This window comes from Malaclemys terrapin, chromosome 8 (genome assembly GCF_027887155.1).
Source record: "Malaclemys terrapin pileata isolate rMalTer1 chromosome 8, rMalTer1.hap1, whole genome shotgun sequence".
NCBI lineage: Eukaryota > Metazoa > Chordata > Testudines > Emydidae > Malaclemys > Malaclemys terrapin.
The window spans coordinates 6969690-6985495 of NC_071512.1; the positions used below are offsets into that span (position 1 = coordinate 6969690).

The 15806-nt window shown below is 45.3% G+C and overlaps 1 protein-coding gene across 5 annotated transcripts in view; it reads right to left on the minus strand.

Moving 5' to 3' along the window:
* HMGXB3 (HMG-box containing 3) overlaps positions 1 to 14697 on the minus strand; it is a 65451-nt gene extending 50754 nt beyond the window's left edge. For 2 of the 5 annotated variants that reach the window (XM_054037049.1, XM_054037048.1), the window contains exons 1-11: positions 14444 to 14697; positions 13092 to 13239; positions 10726 to 10900; positions 9294 to 9860; positions 8487 to 8585; positions 7315 to 7446; positions 5206 to 5627; positions 4754 to 4929; positions 4243 to 4340; positions 3225 to 3323; positions 1923 to 2072 (exon numbers count right to left, since the gene is read on the minus strand). In XM_054037049.1, coding sequence (XP_053893024.1) covers positions 1923 to 2072; positions 3225 to 3323; positions 4243 to 4340; positions 4754 to 4929; positions 5206 to 5627; positions 7315 to 7446; positions 8487 to 8585; positions 9294 to 9860; positions 10726 to 10900; positions 13092 to 13237 — 2064 coding nt within the window. In that variant the 5' untranslated portion in view covers positions 13238 to 13239; positions 14444 to 14697. The remainder of the gene's footprint in view (positions 1 to 1922; positions 2073 to 3224; positions 3324 to 4242; positions 4341 to 4753; positions 4930 to 5205; positions 5628 to 7314; positions 7447 to 8486; positions 8586 to 9293; positions 9861 to 10725; positions 10901 to 13091; positions 13240 to 14443) is intronic. The other 3 variants (XM_054037050.1, XM_054037052.1, XM_054037053.1) reach the window with 3 other exon arrangements.
* Positions 14698 to 15806: the final 1109 nt, after the last annotated feature.

Below are 15806 nucleotides of genomic sequence, written 5' to 3' on the forward strand. Positions count from 1 at the left end.
CTAGGGAAATACAAGTGACTAGCACTTCAAAGAACTAACGTACATAGAAAACGAAGAATCAAAACACTAGGGGGCTCAACAGAACAGAGAGAACATGACAGCCTCTAATCCACTTAATCAGTAAAACAAACCATCCTGCCAATGCTTCAGTTTGTATTTCTGTCTAGCCTACTGATAAGATAAATGGCCTGTCAAAGAAAAGGGTAGACAGCATTGATTCCAGAACAACAACAAAAACAAACATATTACAGGAATGTTAAGGCTGTGACCCCCCCAAAAAAAACAGGGAAAAAAAAACAGAAGTTCAAAAAACCCAAGAAGGAGAAAAACAAACCAGAGTCTCTCTCAAAAATGCCAACCCATCTTAGTGCATTAAGGAAGCAGTTAAAGGAAAGCATTATGTTCTTTAAGTATCTGTCTATGTGAGAGTTTCACATGGGGTTATTTGAGGTGTTTTTTTCTGGGGGGGAGGGGAGCTTTCACACAGTATGCAGAACAATTTTGTACTTCAGAGTAAAATACAGCTGAAGGAAACAAGTTTACTGCACAGACTGGCATGCAGCTGGCTTGGCTAGCAGGCTCAGTCAGCATGTAAGAACAGGGCAAACTCTTTGGTTTTATCCAAAACAATTTTGCATGTAAAACACAAATGAACTTCAAAACTAAATTTATAAAATCCAGAAGCAGATATTTGCTCACAGTGACAAAAACAAGCAGTTTAAGAAACCAGAGTTCATTATTAGCACTTTTAGATATAAAAGTAGCCAAAGCAACTTTATTCAAATTTTTAAAAAAAGACACAATCCTGGCTGAGAATTTGTCTGCCAACAATTCAGGTGTGGCATAAATTTGAGTTACAAGCTCTTGCAAACACGATATGGTAGTACACAATGGACAGACTGAACTGACATTTGCCACCACAGCTCAGTCACAAAGGAGCAGCAGATTACAAACGTGGGACCTCATCTCCTTCAGACCGCACAAATCAGACAAGGCTGATGCTGCTCACTAGTTTTAGGAGGTTTTTCCCCATATTCATCTGCTCCATGAGGCATTTTTTTTAATTGCCGAGTGCCCCCAGTGGTAAGATTGAGTTCAATTAGTCTGCAGTACCTATTCTCAGAGAAAACTACCATTCACAGCTGTGGGCAGTGAATAGCCCCCAAAAGAGGTCACTACACAGTGGGTTGACAATTTTCCAGCAGATCGTTTTTCAGTCACCAGATGCTGTTTCATCAGAATCTAAACGTTCACCTAAGAACGTTAATTTTGATAAATTTTTCATTTTTACAAAAGCGGTTTAATAGGGTAGAAAAGTTCCAGACTTTCTTGGAATTAATGCTTTTACTTTGAAGTGAACAGTCCTTTACAAACAAAGAAATTTTTTGAAGTTAAAATCAGAACCAAACTTGCTATCAACCTGAAACTACATTTTTTTCCAACAATTTCATTTTTGTGGAAAATTTTTAACCCTTTTTGGTTTTGTTCTAATTCAGAGCAAACACAAATTTCAAACTGTCAATTTCCCACAGAATGGAAATTCTGAGCTTCAACCAGCTCTATATACAACCCAGAAAGCCACTAGCCAGTGGCTGGAAGCTGAAGCTAGACAAACTTGGACTAGAAATGAGGTAAAATTTTTTTTTTTTTTTTTTTTTTTTTTTTTTAAAACAGTGAGGGTAATTAACTACTGGAACAATTTACCAAGGATTGTGGTGGATTCTCCATCACTGGCAACTTTTAAATCAAGCTTGGATGCTTTTTTAAATAAGTACGCTCTAGGAATTATTCAGGGGAATTCTATGGCCTGTATTACTCAGGAAGTCAGACCAGATAATCACAATGGCTTTGAAATCTATGAATCTAAAAGACCAAATAAAATTAACTCAATAGTTCAGCAAGCGTGAAAGAACATAACTCACCAGGGATTTCACAGTTTTCTCAGCTCTGTCTTTGGCGAGGTTGTAGCCACAGCTGGGACATATCCGCGGCTTGTGCCTATTTGTATATACATAGCTACAGGAGGGGTTCTTACACTTCCCTCTGCCACGTGATGTTGCCAATCCCAAATCCTGGAAAAAGAGAGGCAAAACTTTCTTCTATCTTACTTTCAGATGCCAACAGAAGTCTGCCAGAATAGCACATCCTGTCCCGCAATGTCTAACACTTAATTTCAGGGGACAAACCACAGGCTTGGCCACTTACTTTGAGGACCAGTTCAATTAATCTGTATGCTTTAAGTCTAGTTCCAAATACCATAGATACTCGGCAGAGGAAACAAATTCAGCAATAAAGGATATTCGATCCTCCTGAATTAATGCAAGGGGGAATTACAATTGCATAAGGGCACCAAGAAAAATCCAGTTTTTAAGGGGTTAGTAGCAAATATGATTTCAAACACAACACTAAACTTTCTAATTCAATGTAGCTATTGAAAGTCAGCAATGAAACACCTAAAGCACGAGTTCTTTCAATCACACAAGGAGCCAGGAGATTTCCATGCAAGCCTGAAAGTTACAGGAGTAGAACCATTCTAGAGAGATAAGCCAAGAGGAGGAGGAGCATAACTGAGAAGCCAATCACAAGGACTGTGCGACAAAAAAGTACTTGTAATACCACACAAAACCGTTCAACTTTGTCACTGGCTCAAATCCAGCCCAGGTCAGTAGTGACCTGAAATCACTACCTGCTGAAGCCAGCACAGCAGTTCATGGAAAAACTGAGAGCTGGATCTGACCTCTCGGGCCAGGCCCTGTTAGAGAGGTGTCACTTCACAAAAACCACCACTGCAACAGGTGTTTCTTATGGCAGTCTCAAGAGAACATATCTCATCAGCATGGAAACTGTGGCCTACATTCTTCCCTCTAATGATGGCTCCTCCAGGACAGAGTTGAGATATTAGTTCTGCCATGCAGGGAAGTTTACCCTACCATTACCCATGCAGGAGACTGAGATGTTTAGTGCTGTTAATGCAGCACATTACATGGACAATACTTGCATTTAAAAATTAAAAGAGCCAAATCCTAAGCTGTGCCTTTGGAGCAGACTGCAGAACCAGAAGTGATTGCTTGAGTACCCACAGCGCCTTGTCAAGTTTAGAATTATCAGGTCAAAAGCACTAACCATGAAGAGGAAAGCAAATTGCCTTTCAAGAATATTGCCACTTCTCAAAACAGGCTCAATGGTGCCCCACATCAGGAATCGAATGACCAAAAGACCCTTACCAAAGTTACGGTGCAGCTGTATTTATAGGAGGGAAATACGTCTGGTTTGACCTCCACTACTTTCACCTGAGATGCCCTGCTGGTTGGGCTGCTGTGGAGCTGTAGATTGAAAGCAGTTGAGGAGGGGGAGGGGGGGCGGAAAAGCATATAAATCAAACGTTTGAGAGATCTGGCACTGATTACAGCTCACGAGCAGTAACTATTAAAGGTGTTCACTGATCTTCTTTTAAAGCCATTAAGTAACAAAGGATTTTAGTACTTTGCAAATTATAGGGTTAAAACTCAAACTTATTCTAACAGCTTTGCTTCTTAACCAGTCAGTCTCACAGCACACATGCAAGAATAATACTTAGTACTTCTATCACACATCACATCTTCAAAGCACTAACAGATCCCCCAAATAACCCCTCCTTAGTTATCTCAAAGGGGTATCAAAGAAGCGAATGGAAGGACTAGTCCAAGACCACAGAGCAACAGACCCAGGATTAGACCTCAGCATTTCTTGCCTCCAAAGTCCTGTGCTCCAACCACTAGCCTATGCTGCCTCATAAATCTCACATACTAAGGGTACGTCTACACTACCCACTGGATCAGCGGGTAGTGATCGACCTATCGGGGATCGATTTATCGTGTCTCATCTAGACACGATAAATCAATCCCCGAACACACTCCCCATCGACTCTGGAACTCCACCACTGTGAGAGGCAGAAGCGGAGTCAAAGGGGGAGCAGCGGCTGTTGATCCTGCGCCGCGAGGACGCAAAGTAAGTCAATCTAAGATACACAACTTCAGCTACAAGAATAGTGTAGCTGAAGTCAACGTATCTTAGATCGATTCCCCACCCCCCAGCATTGACCAGGCCTAAGTAACATTAGACACAAATCCCATCATCAAGGGGTTACCAGATTTATACTCAGTTTCTACACATTCAGGTCAGAAGAGTGAAATCCTACCCTGAACCTAGCAGAGAAATCCAAGTGCAAGAGAACGTGCATTTGGAAAAGCAAGAATCACTCACCTTTCGCTCACTAATGCTAGATGTTTGTAGGACAGACTGACCCAACTGCTTCAACGTACTGGGCTTCAGGCCCGAGGTTCTCACAGGGGAATGCTTATCTTGAAGAAGGAAAGAAAACTGCAGGTTAAGTGTGTGAAATCTTTTTGTTTTACTTTGACAACTTTGGCAAATGCAGCCACGGGACACAGTGGAGCTGCTGTCCTCTGAACCTGAACTGATCAAATCAGGCTTTGCAAATCCCATTCTGTCCAGCGGAGGGGTCAGCTGCCGAAAGCTAACTTTGTAAAGAGTCCACTGGTGACTACAACAGACCCACTGAACTCTAAATCGCCTGTAATCCAAACAAGTACTTCTAAAAGGTCTTTGTAGGGCATTAACATTGTAACATCAAGCCAGCAAGTCACTCCAAATATAGCATTCCACTACATGCCATGTGCTAATTGCCTCCTTCTCCCCATGCTTAAGGCGATTCTGCTGTCTAAACCTATTGTGGATGGCTTCTTGCTTTTACCATTACTTGGAAAGCCCGGTTGGCTGCTGAGATGCTCTGTGCGGGCTTCCCTCCCCAAGCTAGCAGGGGCAGGTAGGATCGCTCTCATGGGTCTTGCAGCAGCCAGTAAGGAGGGCTTGGGTTTTGGTTTGCTCTTCAGTTCTTGTCCTTTCGGTGCAGCAGCAAGAGCATCAATTCTGAAAGACAAGAAGTGCCGTTGTAGCAAAAGTTCCACCTATGCCAGTGAAGTGCAGTCACATACCATGGCAGAGGGTAGAATGGAAGAGAGCAAAACTAATAGCTACGATGTTTTTGAAGGACTGGAGGACAAATCTCTGACCTCAGATTTATCCTGATTCACTTGTTACCTAAATGAGCCATCCAAGAAGCTCAGAGGCCAGTACCATGCACACTGCCACACACAAGTGATGGCTCAGTGTGACATCTCTATGAATCACTCAAAACTGACTCACCCCATTGGCTTTTTGACAGTGGCAGTTGGACTGGGAAGTGGACTTGTCATCTCAACAGATGGCTGTGGCCCTGTCCCTACGCTGTCTTTCTCGGGCTGCTCGAAGGAGTTGCCCTGCACATCGCTATCTTTAGCCAGCGTCACTGCTGCTGCATTCCCTCTGTCCTGGGCTTGCACATTGTTGGCAAGGATGTGAGCCTCGGAGATGATCACTTCTTCCCATTCAGTCTCCTGTATCTGCTCCTGAACAGGCACTGCATTCAGTAGCTGGCTGACCGCTTCAGAGCTTTCCAGAGAAGACTTGGTGCCATCCTCCTGAGCAGCTGTCTGCCCTGTGGCTACTGGCTGCTGGCTTCGTTTAGCCCCTGGTGCTTTGAGGGGGATCCCTGAACTCTGCTCAGCTTTGCCTTTCGGTTGCTTTTCCTAGAAAGAGAACAAAAAGATCAGAACATCCCAGACGTTTCAGAGCTCCAGACTTCCACATCCAAGACACATTCGTATCTTGGCTGATGCGCTGATGGCTGCTTAACATTGGCTAGAGGAGCAGCAAGGCAAGGGTCTGAGCAGTACACTTGTATATAAAGCCAGAACAAACTCTCTCTCTTCATACACGGAGATCCTTGCTAACAGTACATACAAAATGTTCTATCCCGTCATGCCTTTTTCACAAACACTTCTCATTGCACAGCGTGAGGCCAGGTCTACACTACAGGTGCAATAGCAGCAGCACCCACTGAAGCGCCATAGTGTAGACCAGGGGTAGGCAATCTATGGCACGCGGGCCGAAGGCGGCACACGAGCTGATTGTCAGTGGCACTCACCCTGCCTGGGTCCTGGCCACCGGTCCGGGGGGCTCTGCATTTTTATTTAATTTTAAATGAAGCTTCTTACACATTTTAAAAACCTTATTTACTTTACATACAACAATAGTTTAGTCCTAGATTATAGACTTATAGAAAGAGACCTTCGAAAAACATTAAAATGTATGACTGGCACGCGAAACCTTAAATCAGAGTGAATAAATGAAGACTTGGCACACCACTTCTGAAAGGTTGCCGACCCCTGGTGTAGACACATGCTATGGCAAAAGAAGGGGTTTTCCAGTCAATGTGGGCAATCCACCCTCCTGAGCAGCAGTGGGTAGGTCAACGAAAGAATTATTTCATCAACCTAGCCACATCTTTCCTGGAGGTTAGGTTGGCTTAATAATGGCACTCGGGTGTGACTTTTTTCATAGCTAGATTGTTCCAAATTTTAAGCATAGACCAGACTTTAGTCATTTTTTAAACCCACTCAGGACATCAGCATTACTATCAAAATAGCCACCTGAGAACTCATTCATCCATTGCTTTCTCTAAATATGCTGCCCTCTCTTTTACAGCTCCAGCTCTCTAGAGCTGCCTTTTCCACCACACCCAATCTAGGAGCTAAGTATACTAAGTGAGCAGCCAGGTCTGTTACACACAGAACCTTGCTGACCCAGACTGTAGTGGGGAGGAGGGTAGTGGTTCTGGAATTCCTGTGGCTTGGCGCCCAAGTGTTCCAACTGTCCTCTGTATTTTGAAGTTTGCTGTTTGTTTCCCTTTGAGATCATGGTAAAAATGCTGTAGTGGAATCTTACCCTGCTAAAATGGCTCCATACCAGACAAGACAATGCTTGTTTTGTTTACCCACCTGTCTATAAAAAGACCATGAGACAAGTGGTTGAACTGAGTCCCTAAGTTCATTTGATGCTGTAAGCAGGTTTGGTGGGCATCTTTCAAATACTAGCATCATGTTGCAGTGAGAAAGCAAGAAAGGAACAGTGTCCTGTCTAAGGGTCAGGGCTTCACAAGGTTGTCCCTTTTATTCATGATTACTACATAAGTGGCATCCTCAGCACAGAGACAAGAAATCCAGAAAAGAGCTCTGTGATAGAAAACAAGTCTAACCATCTCACTGGTGACTTGCTCAAGCAGAGATACTGGCAGAAAAGGACAGCGATTCGCTTCCTCAGGTCTCTGACTTGCCTAGCACACAGACTTTGGGGTTTCACAGGTATTTACACAAGTGTCACTTTCCAGCTGAGACTCGGTCATTAGAAATAAAAGAAAGTTATGTGGAAAGGTACCTTTGGGATCCATTTCCCTCCCAGGAAGTTCCCGCACTTTGGGCACTTTGGCGGTTTGTGTCTGGTGACATAAGTAAAAGAACAACCAGGACTGGTGCAGTTTCCATGGCCCCTGCGGGTGTAAGTGGTTGTCTGAAACAAAAGGGTTGCCAACAATGTCTTTGCAGAATTAGGTAAATAAAGCCACCTCACAATCATCATTCTCTACCAGTAAGCACTCAAACACTAACTCCATAATCACCACAATCCTCCATAAACCAAGTAATACTACACATTTTACAGATGACAAACTGATGCACACAAAGGTCAAGTATTTTGCCTGTAAAAGGTTAGTGAAAGTCAGGGTTATAGTCAGAACCTAGAGGTTCAGAGATCTAGGTCCCTTTATTAATCACTTAAATATTATCAAGGCCCATGTTTCCTGCGGCTGTGTAATTTGGCACGAGATATAACCCTTGCTGCAGGAGGTAAGCTTGCATTTTTAAAAATTATCTCAATCCTTTATAAATGTGAAGAAACATGAACCAAGTGTAAGCTGATTCATTGCCATACCAGTCTGCAAATAGCCAAGAGACGTGAACTACTCTATTCATCGCTGTGGGTGCTAACTGTAATATCTGAAGGGGACTCTTAAATTGTGAAATATCTCACCGATGATGATTTTAACAAAAACCTGAACTGCCTTCCATTTCTCCTTAGGTACCAAAAGCCTCAATTGTGTCTCAGTACAATTACCAGCCCCTCCATCTTCCTCAGTCAATCTATGCAGTATAATCATGCGCCATTACAAAAAAATGCGAAGACAGCCTAAAATAATCAAAGTAAGCAGTACAGAAGGTGGTTGTATTGACTGCATTATTTGTTTCCATATTCATATAAAAAAAAATGGAATTTTATAAGTTTATCTGAAGCTATTGCACTAGAGTATACAGGAACTTATAGGAGAGAGGAAGTGACAGCCATCTGGTCAAGGTAAAGGAGCAGAACATGATAAAACCTCTTAAATCTGTGTCTAGGCTAGGAGTTGGAAGGTGTCAATATATGTACCAATATATGTTAACAGCCTAATGTAGACAAGTTAGTGTGTCTTGTCTACCTTAGGGAACTAACACTTTTCATATACTACTGTAAGTAAGCCTTAAGAGAAACATACAAGCTCCTCCTTTACTCACCAGTTTGATTGATGTTGGGTTCTCCACAACAGAGTGAGCCGGGAGAGGTAGCATAATAAACTGTGTGGTAGGCATGGAGGAGCTGCTCTCATCTGTGTCCTAAAAATAAAAAGAGGAAGAGGAAAAGGTACGTAACAGACAGGGGGACACATCTAGCTAGCCATGTTCTGCCCTTTTATTGAGCGTCTCTTCACCACGCGATTTAAGAGCATATCATACAATAGAGCAGTGAGGCACCAGCAGTACAACTAACAGGATTTCAGGAGTGAAGGCCTAGTGGGAGTGCTCTGCCGATTGGATTATCAGATTGTCACTCTCTTCACAATCTAAGCACTATGAAAGCAACATACTCTGTTCCTAAACAGAAACTGCTTTATGGCACTGAATCCTTAACACCACCAGGGATTCAAAAGGAGTCCTCATTCAGTCCTCTGCAGCTGGGAAGTTAGCCACGTGGGACAGAGAGATAAAACACAGAGCTACCGTAGAACAGTGCTTTAGTATATCTGTGGAATCAAACCCACAGCTCACAGCTTGATCCAGCACTTCATCTTTTAGGCCTGAGGTTAATAGTGGAAGGGAGGAGACGAGACACTGCACTGCATTTCTGACTGACTTATAATGAGCAAAGATTGCTGCTTCCATCACTATTGATCTAGTTGAGCTGTGGAGCAGGAGTGGTGTAATTTATTAATGTCACTTTCAGCCAGCATGAATCACTATAAAGATTTTAAGCAGCTATAGGAAAAAATCAGGCAATAAGTTAATAGAAATATAGAGTTACTAGCAATCACTAGCTTAGCTTACCCTCCCGGTCACCACTGCTACCACAGACAAACCATCAGAAACCTGGGGTTGTGCCACAGCAATGCTCCCATTGGAGATGTCTCTGCAGCTGCTAACCAGAGTCTCTTCAATAACCACGCTAGTTGTCTGATATGGATGTCCCTCTCCTATTTCCAAAGAAGCCTCATCCAGGAGGATATCTCCAGTCATTTTATCTGCTATGGGTCTGACATAATGAGAGAGAATCTCTGAAGCAACTACTTCTTCTATAGTGTCTGACTGACCAAATGAGGCAGTCTCTTCTGCCAGTCCTTCAATGGCAATGCACTGTTCAGAAATGCCAACATGGCTCGAGTCCATAGAAAGGATGTTTTGCATGGCATCGTGGGCAACACTGGTGATGTTGGTGGAAGCGGTTACTCCTTCAGATGCTGTTTGGCCCTGTGCCACGCAGAGTTCTAGGTGCTGCCTGCTCCTGTCCTCTTGAAGAGTGGTTTTGGGGATAATTATGTAATCCGAACGAGGGAGGATTTTACGGAAACCTGGAATGTCTGGAACTACTGCCGTCAGAGTGGACAGCTTGGAGTTCTGTTGACAAAACAAAGTATGGAATAGAGGAGCAAGGGACACAGAAGGAAGTAGGTTTGGTTCATGATCATGGATAAGAGGTGTTTATTTTTTAAGTGCATCCATTACAGTTCAAATAACTTCCAAAGGCAGATTGCTGGCGAGTCCTTCACATCTCTAACAGAGCCTTCAGAATCCCCCACATTAATCCCACTCATCCTGGAGGCCTTACCAGAAAGTCACTATTCCTCTGACCAGTAGGTACTGGACAGGGCCCTTTTGGAGTCTGCCAATGCTGCTCCTTAGCTAGCTGGCTGGAGCAACAGAAGAAGTTACCTTCTTTTCACCCCCAAGACTCTACAACAATCCTAACCTAAGCAGGACTACAGACCAAAATCTGTAATTAAGTGTCTCTCTCCCACATAATCATGATCTGCATTGCCACTAAGCCAGCCATATTCTAGGCCTGGTCTAAAACATCTATCTCATACATATAGTTAGTCTACTTCTGTCCTTTCACACACTGTGCTTTGTCAGGTTACATTACACTGTACTGCACTATAATGTGACTTAGTCCAGTGTAATCAGATATCATTAGACTCAAAATGCTTTGCAAATTTACAGAAAAGGGGCAGCTCTTCAATTCTAATGGAGAGGTCATCTCAACTACCTCTGAATACACTGGAAACTATGCTTATTTGACACCAAAATCAAATTTACATTAGGTACAAAAATAGCTGGCAACTCAGGATTTTTCCTAATATTTTACTCATCATATTTTCAAGAGAAAGCGAAGAATACAGCAACTGATGATTCATATAAATAAATAAAAAAATATGCCTAGGGATAGCAGGAAATGTGAAACTATTTAAGAAAATTGACTTACCGGGTCCAATCCTTCTTTCTCCAGTTTGGCCTTTTCCAAATAGTAGCTTTTTTCAGCCACACTGAGCAGCCTCCAGCTCTCACTGATCTTCTTGTTAATTTCAGATTGGGGGAGGTGGGGGAGCTCTTGCTGTACTTTCAAGTAGATATCATAATAGTACAGGAGGTAAGCGGATCTGAAACACAAGTGGATACTGAACTTGAAGTTTATTCCTTAACAACACACCTGAAACAAAGACACCACCAGTCATATACTGGCCTCAAGGGCAATTATGAGAACTTTTATGGGCTTGTTTTCCATAGACAGTCGGAAAAGTCTTTATTAATAAAAGTAAAGACATGTAAAGAGACTTAGGGGACTGGGCGCACAGACCAATATCAATCATTCAACAAAATGTGAAACATACTTGAGTCACTAACAGTGCTTTAACCTTTTAGTGGACATAAAGTGGTAGATCACAAATTAAACATGCAATTATTGGGTACTGTCAATGGATGACTGACCTCTTAAGAGGAGATGGGCCTCAGACCCACTTGTGACAAGATCAGATTAGCTCCACAGGTGGAAAAATGATTTTGGTCATGTGATAGGAAGGTCATGTGACTAACTCAGGCCAAGCCTGGGGATATAAGGAAGAAGCCAGTAATACTCTAGGTAGGACAGATACTTGGGAAACTGGCTGGTCTGAGTAAGCAGTTGCAGGTGAGTGCTACAGGGAATAAAGGGATTGTTTAGATTAGTTTAGCTTTAGAAAGGAGGGCTGTGGACTCTGGATTCCTGATTCTCAGAAAGAATGAGACCACTAGGATTATAAATAGGACCCCACCAAATTCATGGCCATGAAAAAACATGTCACGGACCATGAAATCAGGTCTCCCCCCATGAAACCTGGTCTTGTGTGCTTTTACCCTATACTATACAGATTTCACAGGGGAAACAAGCATTTCTCAAATTGGGGGTCCTGACCCAAAAGGGAGTTGCAGGATGGTTGCAGTATTGCCACCCTTACTTCTATGGTGCCTTCAGAGCTGGCGGGCCAGAGAATGGTTTGCTGTTGGCATGGTGCCTAGCTCTGAAGGAAGCACCCTGCCAGCAGCAGTGCAGGAGTGACAATACCATACCATGCCACGTTACTTCTGCACTGCTGTCTTAAGAGCTGGGCAGCTGGAGAGTGGCGGCTGCTGAACGAAGGCTCAGCTCTGCAGGCAGCAGTGCAGAAGTAAGGGTGGCAATACCATACCATGCTTACTACTTCGCTTCTGCTGGCGGCGGCTCTGCCTTCAGAAATGGGCTCCCAGCCAGCAGCTGCCACTCTCTAGCCACCCAGCTCTGAAGGCAGCACCGCCACCAGCAGCAGCACAGAAGTAAGGGTAGAAGTACTGCAACCCCCCCCCCCCCATAATAACCTCGTGACCCCCCCACACTCCTTTTTAGGTCAGGACCCCTACAATTATAACACCATGAAATTTCAGATTTAAATTGCTGAAACCTACTATTTTTTTTAAAATCCTATGACTGTGAATTGACCAAAATGTACTGTGAATTCGGTAGGTCCCTAATTATAAAGGAGCGGGGGTTGGCAGGGGCCTGTTCAAAGAGGGAACTGTTTGAATTGTGGAGCCCTTGGTTATATGATTTTACTGCCTTTAAAATACTAATTTATTTTCCTTTGCTTTCATTTGAGGAAGTGCTTTACCTGTTCATGACTCAGCTCTATTTTATAACCAAGGCTCCATGTACTCAGTGACTATGTTGGCCGAAATTCTGCCACACTCCAGAGCAGCAGACTAGAAATTCTCAGACTCATTTTTTAAAAAGACTTATTTAAAATGTCAATACTAATGTTTAATTTGATAAAACATTCTACTATGACCCTTAATACTTTAAGTTGTCATTAGGTGTCAGTCAATACCCGACTGAGATGAATGAAGTTGCTCCCCATTAGAGCTACAGTTTCAGGCTGTTTGCAACTCAGACAGGCAACATAAGCGTGTTTTTTAGCTCCCCTTGTAGTTGCAATGTTTTTTAAATGACATTTTAAATTCTGGAGTGCAATTCTGCAGTAAAGAGGGTCCCCCCCCCCCACCCCAGCCACGGAATTGCAGAGATTGCAGGACTCTGGTCAAGCAATAGCAGTTATCAGAAAGGTACGGTACATACATAACATTATTTCAAAGTGGTAAGGCTATATTCCTGTATATAGGATATAAATGTTCTCTTCTGAGCTGAGTACCAATTGTTTAGGGCAATAAGTAAACCAGACCAAGTATATTGCAGAGGTAAGTCTTATACCAAAGGTAATGAATACTGTTCCTAAACTGTACAAAGCTAGAGATTAACTAAGCAAGGAAGACAGAGGAGCTCACCTGGGTTTTTTGGCCTTTTCCCCTTGATCTCCAGGACTTTTGTATTTTTTCTTCTTCTTAGATGGTACTGGAGATGCATAGGTGTAGGTGCCCTCTATTTCCTCCATCACAACAGTTACTTCAGTGCCATCATACTGAGCCTCCATTGCTAAAACAGACCATTTAAAAATGCATAACTTCAGAAACTTCAAACACTTCAGTTTTAGTAAATTGTCTTTAATTCATCTTCATAAACAGAAGACTGCACTGACCCTTCATTCCATTAACAGATCAGATATTGAGATTTATTTTCACTATTCTATTTCTTGAGTTTTGTACAGTACAAAACCACAGAGGGACACTAGTGGACATAAGTACAGCACAGACCTCCAATGTATTCAAGGTAATCACAATACGGTACTGTGATAAGGAAGATTAGGTGGCTCATGGGACCAGCCCTTTTCCTTTAAATTGCTAATTCAAATCCAGCCCAGGGTAGCTGCACCTAAAAGTTGTTATGCACCAGATTTGGGGGCAGCCACCATGAAATGAGTTTGATTTTTTTTTTTTAAGCCCAGGTCTCAGTGGACAGTTCCAAAAACCACTTTATCTGATTGTCCAGGCTCACAAAAGCAAGGCCAAACATTGAATGAGCATGGAGGATAAATAATATTTTATCCTGCGAGGTGTCCACTCCATTTATTCTGAAGCAGGCTTTATTAAAAAGCAACAGAGGGTCCTGTGGCACCTTTGAGACTAATAGAAGTACTGGAAGCATAAGCTTTCGTGGGTAAGAACCTCACTTCTTCAATACCCACGAAAGCTTATGCTTCCAATACTTCTGTTAGTCTCAAAGGTGCCACAGGACCCTCTGTTGCTTTTTAAAGATTCAGACTAACACGGCTACCCCTCGGCTACTTGACAGGCTTTATTAAGTACACGAGAGTCAGGATTTCAGGATCCACATGACCACCACAGCAGAACAAAATACAGAAAAAGGCCTCAGCCCTGCCTTATGCCTCGGCAGGACACAACCAGCTACACAACGCAAACCTGCACTAGAAAGAGTCATGCTGAGGTCTGGCTTAACTAGCACGTTCCCTAAACTCGACCACTCTGCCTCGGCAAGACCCAGGCTACAAGCAGCGCACGGTCTGCCCTAGCAGCTCCACGAGGGCGGGCGGCGCTGTCACCTGTCACGGGGAACAGCTGCCCCTGCCAGTAACGCGCCAGGCGCCGCTGAGCCCAGGGCTACTGGGGCGGGGGGTGGACAACCAGGCGCAGCCCCGGGATCCCCTACGGGCCAGCGGCAGCCGGGAGGCGCCAGGCCGGGGTGTTGGGGGCAGGGCGCCGCGGCCCCGGCGGTGACTCACTCGGCAGCACCGGGCGAGCGCGGGCCGGTCACATCCCAGCCGGGGCACAGAGTCCGGCGCAGCTGCGTGGAGGCGGGGGCAGCGGCGGAGCGGCCAGCGAGCGACATAGGCGGCCGCGGGCCCGGGAGGCTGCGCTCGGCGAGGGGGGCGGCCGCCCCAGCATGCCGGGGAGACGGCCCGGCCCAGGACGCGCCACGGCCCCTGGGGAAGCGGTGCCAGGAACCTCCCCGCCTCTGGCGACCGAACGCCGGGGAGAACCCGGCCGCCGCACCGGAAGTGCCTCCCCCGTCCACAAGCACTTCCGGGGTCAGAGCACGCCCAACGGCCTCACGCCTTCCGGCGTCCGGGCGTTAGAGGGAAGCGTCGTGGCGCCAGGGGGGGCGGGGCGGAGGCGTCAACTAAGAGCGGGAAAAGTGGACATGGGCAGGGCCGGGGTCCCTGGGAAGAAGGAGTGAGGGGGGAGGAGAGGCCCCATTGGGGTGAATGGGGAACACCCCCCCCCGACAGGCGGGCGCTTTTGCCCGGGTTGGCCCCACGCCCCAGGTGCTGTGAGCTGTCCGTTGGCCCAGGACCCCATGTGCTCCCCCCACCCCGTGCCAGACCCTCCCCTGCTCAGTGGGGCCGGCCAGGCCACCAGCCTGCTGGGCGGAAGGCCTCCTGCCGCCATGGCTTGTCTGGAAAGGCCTGTGCCTCGTGCCATCCCCGTCAAGACGGACGCTGCCTGCCCCAGCGCTGCCTCCCTCCCAGGCGTGAGAAGCGAAAGCGGCCTGGCTGACCAGCGCGTTACAACAACAGCACTACATATGGATTCCAGCAGGCACAGCTGCTCCAGCCTTTGCCCCAGCTCTGGCCAGGGAAGCTGCTGGTGAGGTTTTAAACCCAACGGGCCACCTGTTGGGCAGTTTGTCCCCTGTCTGGGACTGAGACAAAACCAGATGTGGATTTGTGCCGTATCGGATGTTGGAGACACCATTTTGAGGAGTTTCAGAGTAGCAGCCGTGTTAGTCTGTATCCGCAAAAAGAACAGGAGTCCTTGTGGCACCTTAGAGACTAACAAATTTATTAGAGCATAAGCTTTGCTCCACTGTGTGACCTCCCACACCATGCAGGTGAGGTCACAGAAGCAGGGCAGCGTATTCCTCAAAATGGCATCCCCCCCATGTGGCATGGTGGGGGGGTAGGTCACGCTAGCAGGGGCCCAGGCCATTCCTGGAATTACCATATGTCTTGTATTCTCGGAATGCATGAGTGGCCACCCTAGCAATCACCAAAGCTCCTAATTCACAAGATCCTCTCCCCACAGTTCACACAACCACTCCCAATTTCATCCCAACTTGCACAGTCACTCCTGCCTCATTGCAGC